Source organism: Ammodytes marinus, assembly GCF_949987685.1.
Source record: "Ammodytes marinus genome assembly, chromosome: 9".
In the NCBI taxonomy this organism is placed as follows: domain Eukaryota; kingdom Metazoa; phylum Chordata; class Actinopteri; order Uranoscopiformes; family Ammodytidae; genus Ammodytes; species Ammodytes marinus.
In genome coordinates, this window is record NC_137213.1 from 24,675,625 (window position 1) to 24,683,081 (window position 7,457).

Sequence of the window (7,457 nt, forward strand, 5' to 3'; positions counted from 1 at the left end):
ATTTAATAATTTTAAGGGGAAAAGACATTGTATTTATTATTTCAACTATTGAGTTATTTGTAAAACAGCCTGCTAGTGCAGCCATACAAGATTTATTTTCTGAATGTTCAATGCTGCTTTATTTTTATGTTTTAAATTGGGAAATACATGTTCCAAAACGACCAATAACCTCTGTATTTAAAAAGAAATCAAGCAAGTAGGCTAATAATAACCATTAATGAATTATAAGCTATCGCATCACAGTAGGCCTAATTGTCCACAATAATCTCACAACAGCCCCTATCTAAAAAGGAACTTTAAAAATGTACAACTGTAAGGTCAGTTGTCTGTTTTATTCAAATAAGCAGTTGTTTATTTCTGTAGTGCGTATTGGCATCTTTGAGCAAAATACCCCCAACATTTTCGGCGCGCCGCGTTGCGCCGCGCCTCCTCCACACCTGCGTGGTGACCACCTTGACTAAGACATTTCCTGGGGGAAACACTGTTGCGTCACAAATAAGAAGTGTAGTAGACATTGATGTCAATTTTCAGTGATATGTGGCCCACAAAAAGTGTAAAGTAATGTGTTGGACCTTTGATGGGAAATTATTTATGATAAGCATTGGGTATTGCAATTTCACACGTGTACAAACAGAAGCTTGATTCATTTGATGTGTGCTATGTAAACAAATATAAGCGATTTGATACAAGTAGCTCTTGGCCACTTTAATTTTTTCAAAGTAGCTCTCAGTTGAAAAAAGGTTGGAGACCCCTGCCATAGATAGTGGCACACACCTATCATTTTACAAAGAGACATTTTGTGAGACTGGGATAGCCTATGCTCCATAAAGCATGGCCACCCTCAGCCCACTCGCATTATCTGGTTGCAGGTCTGGAAGTATGAGGGGAACAAAGTAAAACCTTCGCTATATTAAAAATTATTAAATAACCTGGAGGATGATAAAGCATGCAATGAATAGTTGTTGAGTTGAAGAGTGATTTTGTGATCCTGGAATTTGGAACTGCGTTTTTCATTTTCTGAATAATTTTCCCACAATCATAACAGTCCAAAATATATTATGTCATCATGTTATGTTATGTTATTTTCATTCATGAAAAAATTATTATGAGAGATCTACACTTATGCCTAGTATATGGTCCCTGAGATAGCATAGTGAATATCAAATGAGAACATATTATCCTTTCAGAAAACAATCCCATAGGATTATCAATAATAAAAGGAAAGTTCTCAAAATAGCAACATCCATAGCGTATAGCCTAGCCTACCATTTAATATTACATATTTTTTTTAAAACATATAAAAAAAAACTCTTGTAAACCAACAATCCATAAATCATTTTACAATGTAACACCATGCATCAAGTCACAGTTTTCCTTGTGCGACAGCCAGTTTGTACAGTTTCCGGCTTGGAACATTCTGTTCACTTGTATAAACAGTCACATCCTTGATCCAGAGTCAGCTGTGCCAAATGTCTCAGCCGAGGAGGAGGAAAGTTTGCGAGAGGTCACGGCAAGGTCGTTTTTTTTGGTTCAAACGCTAACCCTCTCTTCGTCGTGACATATGTCCATCATCACCATACCAGCCGCATGCTTTGGCTCACAGCTGCTGCTTTGTGTGTACTTTCACCTCTTGATCTTCCCTATCTCCTCGCACAGCTGGGAGAGGTACTGTGTGAGCCTCACCATGACGATGATGAGGGCCCCTCCGCTCAGCATGCAGGAGGGCCACAGCAGCGAGTGGAAGACTACTCTGTGGTCGTACAGCCGCGTCAGGAGAATGGTCTCGTGCTGCTCGCTGGGGTCGTAGAAACAGGCCACTTGCTGGTTGACTTTGAGGCGCTCGGAGATGTTCATAATCATGACGTGCATGGCCCCGCTGTCCTTCTGGCACCGGGGCACATAGAAACACTGCAGGAAAGAGAGGGATTTAAGTCATCCCTGTAAGAAGAAGTCATCTTAATCAGTCACATATAGGCTACTTTTTGTTATATGACGCTGTGGGAAGTTTCATCTAGCCTTAAAGGCAGCTATAGTGTGTCATTTCTGTCGCCCCCGTGAGGAGTTCTGAGTAATTACAACACCACTGTAACCCTTCAGTCATCACGCACGGATTTAATTCCTTCTGCTTGGATTTTTCCGAGCGGTAGAATACAACATCTGAAACATTTCTTTGGCGCTTCTTGGGATTTTTCCGAGTGCTTGCACAAGTGTCAGGGTGAAACCCGTTTGGAAACACTGCCATACGAGAAGCAGTAGCGGCCATAGCTATGTTTCAACCCATTCAATTGAATGGGGCCCCGCTCTCTGGGGGCATGTGTAAATGATATGCTGTTCATAAAAAGTAGCTATCCACCCTGTATCTGTTGAAATGAGTCTCTCCATCATAGAACATGAGTTTGCAGACCAATCTACTGTACTGTTTTTACAGTTGAAGAGTAAAGAGTGCTGCCTGATTAAGAAAAATCTGAAAAATAATGTTCCTTCTGCATCTCAGGATTTGATATAGCCTCTAAATGTTCCCCCCAAAGTGCACCAGATTGATGCATTTTAATTCAAAAGGCACCCCCCAACAAGGACCAGGGTCCCTCCCCACAGTATCCCTAAATCATGTGGGAAACACTGACTTCCTTAATATGTTTTTACCATTAATTGTATATGTGCGGAAAAGCAGTGTACCTGACTGGATAGGTAGGAGTGGGGCGGCCCTTTAAGAGTCTGCACCCAGTGGCCCATCATCTCATAAACCGTCTACGAACCAACTGGATTATACTGTACAATCTGTTTTCTTTTTGCGGGCAGCATGCAGATCGTTAAGGCCGCCACTGCTGAGAAGTATAGAGTTTTGTGGCGCTGATAGGCTTAATCAACTTTGAGTTAGTACATTTAGCGATGACTTGAATGCAACCCAACTTTCATTCATATGAAAAAGTTACGCACTGTAGCTTTAGCAATTTTGAGTACATCGCCCTTCATTTATCCTCTTTCAGCTTGACCGGGAAATATTCCAAATATCCTTTTGACTAACAACTTTTTTTGTTGTTGATTTAGTTGCAGAGTAACTCTATGATCATGCCAACATCTGACAGCCTGCTGTAAACATTTGAAACAGTTCGGTAATTCTCAGTATTTTCCCCCCTGGCACCGTACTCACGTCAGAGCTGATGTCCTGGGTCTCTTCATTGTGAGATAAGCGGCTGACCCGGCCCGTGTTATTGACGCTCACGTAGACCTGCAGACAGGGGTATTTGGAGACTCTCCAGCACTCTGAGCCACAGTTGTAGGAACAGTTCATGTCTGCTGTGACCGTGGAGTTGAGCACAACACACACACCCTCTTCTGTCCACACACTGTGTTGACATTTAGATGGAGATCCAATTGAATTGCAAGGAAGGCAGAAAACATTTCGGGGATATCATGGTATGAAATCAACTTGGCCTAGGGGGTACAATTTCATAAAGTATTCATGTTTGCAATTTTCAGGCTGAGAGAGCACTGAAGCAACAAGCATATCTTATGAATAAAACATGTTCCTGACAGAAATATCACTTCACTACTTTTTTGAGGGTTTAAAAAAAAAGACAATTCTACCAACAGACCTGCATGTACCTGTCTGCATAGGAGCGCAATATAGTGATGCCAAGGACAAAGTACATCATGACGGAGGAGAGGATCATTCCCAGGCCCAGGAACATGGCGCGATCTTCACCCGGCTTTAGCGCTGTCACTGTCTTCTTCTTGTCCAATACATCTACATTACGGAATTTCTGGTAGATGGACCTTGACGATTGTAAAACAAGGTGCATGGAGTCATTATTTCAAGCTACAGTGAAAATAGTTCACGTAAAAATCCAAAGACATAGGTAAGATTGTCCCTGGCCTGGATTTGAAGTTTTTTTTTAACCCTGGTTTGGTATGAGCTTCATACTTCTTCTCATTGCCTCCGCCTGATCTCGCTGTGTTCTTAGCCCCAGCCACAAAGAACATCTTCCCCGATGAAGTGCGTCCTCCTTTGCTCGCCGAAGTGGAACGGAAAGATTGCTGAAAAGACCTGTGAGGTACGGACAGATTTGCATGTTTGTTCAGCTTTTCTGAAGCATAACAAAAAGCATATAACGACAATTTCAGGATCATAAAAACATAAACGTAAGTCACTGACTACGAAGAAAAAATGTGTCAAGCACCAAACACAGTACTACCTTTGTTGCATATTTTCTTTCAGACTCACTACTTTAGTACATGTGTCCACAGTTTGTATAAAATGTTGAGTGTATGCCTCTCCTAACAACCCTGCAAATGACAGTCCCTGATTATCCCAATGCTGTATAGTACACACACAGCGTTGGGACAGGAAGCCCCTGTGATATATAGTTGACTCCACCAGGTAAACATCATGGTGAACACAAAGAAAGGCCACAAAGGGTAATCAAGTTGACAGGTAGCCACAGATGAAAGGTGTTAATGCTGATGAGGCACTCGTGAAAAACCTACCTGCCTTATCCTGAGGACTTCTGCTGTCAACACAAAGTCATTAGGTCCTCAACAACACCTTGCATGGGGCTCTTCTTACTCTCTGCTCCTGTTTTTTGCAGAAAAGACAGCATTCAATAAATGCAGGCAGCTCTGGTTTCCTAAATAACATTATCCTTGATTCAGATGTAAATGAATGGGCAAGGGAGACATTATGAGTTACTAGATGGGTCGCCCAAGGGGTGAGGGTCGATGCAAACCCACTCTTGAGATGACAATATTTATTCAAAGAGGCAACAAATGTGTATACATGGCTGCTTTATCTATTATAAGTAGTCATTTGCTGTGTTGTCAATGCCTTGTCAAACTCGGTGTTCCAGCACAAGTAAAAAAAAACAAGAGAAAAACTGACTGATCAAGTTGCAAAAATCAACAATTGAATCATATTTTTCATTCTTCTCAGAAATGTAAGCACAATAGCCAGGCTGTTTTCATTTTGCGGAGGGATCGCAGTGAAATGAGCAGAATAGAAGAGAAACCAGCCAACAAGTTCCTTTTGGATGAGTAATTTCCTCATTGTGTTACATTCCCAGCTGCTTAAGGGAAATGTTGCTGAGAGACAACCCCAGGGTGACCAACCAAATCTGAAGGAAACCAAAAATGTTAATGTTTTTTCTCAAAAACACTCCACACAGTTTGGCATGCATACCCACGGCAGCGGGTCCCACTTACATGAATCTTTATGCTCTGTCTGTCTGACAATGTCTTCTCCTTGTGAAAAGCACGCTTAACATTGCCTCACCAGTGCCTTAAGTTCCAAACATAACTGTATTGATTTCAGCTAAACATGGACACACACACACACTTTCAGAAAGGCTGCCTTACTCCTAGTAACTTTACAGCCAGACTGGAGCTTCTAACGGGGGGTTTGGAGAGCAGTGTATTTGTTGGTAGCTGGGTCTTGTGCTCCTGGAATAACAGTGGCAGGTGACTTCCTACCTAATAACTTACAAGGAATGGACACTGCCCCGCCCGCTATGACATACGGTACAGGCAGTGTCTGGGTGTTGAGTTGACCTTGCAGGGCCTTCCAAGCAGGATTAAATCAAGGAAACAAATTGTGAAAGGAAATGTTTAAAATGTAAAACACATATTTTCCATTTCCCGCAGAGTGTTTTACTGTGATTTTCTTACAGAATAAAATGGATAAATGGGCAGAATGATCCGAATTGACCAAGGTGAACACATTGTATCTACTCGAAGGCAACAAATGAAGTAGGTTCAACCCAGTGTTGTGTAAAAGAGACCATCTGAAACTATAGAAGAGAAATGGTTTACAACCTACCTTGAAAAAGAAATAATGTCATAGTTTTTGTGTGATTCTGAATGACAATCACTGACTTGAAAGATTTATCTGTGACACATTTGCGTCCTGCTGAGTATGTAATGTCACCACCACATGAAACACTGTAGGTAGGCCGTGAATAAGTCTGTCTGAGGGGGTGCTCTAACCACCAAAGTCAAACTACTAATTGTTCAAATGTTCCTATTATCAGTATAATGAACTACATGTCCTGAGCCAGAGGCAGATAGTGCCTGCTGACCTCACCATATAGTCCTTAGGTGGGTTTGTCCGATTGGGTAATATTTCTCCCAGCTGCCACTCTCCCATCTTGTGAGACTGAAGACATGACTGAAAAATGAGTGATGAACCGAAGTGACATGCGGTGGAAGACTTTGAGCAGGTGTGATCTTTTACATGCATGGATTAGGCCACTGAACAGGCTTACTGGTAGCAGGCCCTGGTGCCCTGTACAAGTCACAGAGATACACATACTGAGATACAAGAGAGGTGAAACAACCCAAAATCAAAACAAACTAACGGCATGCACTGATTCTTTAAGGTGCAATGGCTAAAAATGAAAAAAGGGCATCTCCTCGATTACCCCTTTTCCACCAAGGCAGTTTGAGGGCTGGTTCAGAGCTGGTGACAAATTGCGAACCAGTCCTTTGTGTTATCACTGTGTGAAAAAACTGAAAATCTGCAGTAAAACTGTTCCAGAGCGGCACCATATCTTTGCTGGTCTAGAACCAAGAACCGCTTATGTCACTGGTTGGGATTATCATGACAGACCAGACCAACTAAAACTTTGTGACCAACATAAAAAAGAGAGATATGAGATGTAACTGAAACATAATCGCCATAGTAAATATAGCAACGAGCAGCACAAATACGCTGGACCGTGTTTAGATGCCAATGTAGGCAATTGCCAGAAGCAACACTACTAAAAAATAGGATTTTACATGTCAGTGCCTAGGGGCCCATAATCCCATTTGATCTTATATGACTATTTGTGACTGCCAGGATATGTATTGAGCTCCTATTGCATGATAGAAGCGTAATTATGTTTAGAGGAACACACAGGGACCAGGTCGGAAGGCTCAGCTTTGATCCATAAAATTTAGTAGGTGTTTACTCAACTTGCATGTTTCACTGCTCTGGGGAATTCAAAGCCTGTCCTGCTGTCAACACGCTCTTTGGAGGAGAATGTCTCACGCTGTATTTTCTGCTTCGTCCTTCCAGTGATTATTGCTGCTTCTCTTTCATGCGTCCTGTAGTGTTTGGTTCCTTTAAAAAAGTCACATGCTTCACTTGCACAGCCGCCCACAGAGGCAAAACGGAGCAGTAAACACTCACCTGAGTCGCACACTGAGGCAACTGGTCTGGAAAGTGTGAAACAGTGAGAGGCATCATCAACTTCTCAAGAATATTGTAGGCCACATGCACATCATCCATTCGGAATTGTATGGAGTGTGCAGTTGTTTACTGCTCTTCCAACACAGCGTGCTCCTATCATGACTGTCCAGTTAGGATGAATGCTTGATAAAGAGGAGGCTGTATGCGGTGACATTTCCTAACCCTATAACCCTAACCTGTATATCAGTCTAAAAAGCCTGCATTACCCCTCATCGTGAGCCCTTAGAAATAC

At 42.1% G+C, this 7,457-nt stretch overlaps 1 protein-coding gene across 1 annotated transcript; it reads right to left on the reverse strand.

Moving 5' to 3' along the window:
- Window positions 1-1,623: 1,623 nt before the first annotated feature.
- kcnmb2a (potassium large conductance calcium-activated channel, subfamily M, beta member 2a) lies at window positions 1,624-3,984 on the reverse strand (the record flags this gene model as incomplete). Its single annotated transcript, XM_080033775.1, has 4 exons — window positions 1,624-1,908; window positions 3,152-3,347; window positions 3,607-3,777; window positions 3,926-3,984. The coding sequence occupies 4 exons, from the start codon at window positions 3,982-3,984 to the stop codon at window positions 1,624-1,626; spliced, it is 711 nt and encodes a 236-aa protein (XP_079889901.1).
- Between the last annotated feature and the right edge of the window lie 3,473 nt (window positions 3,985-7,457).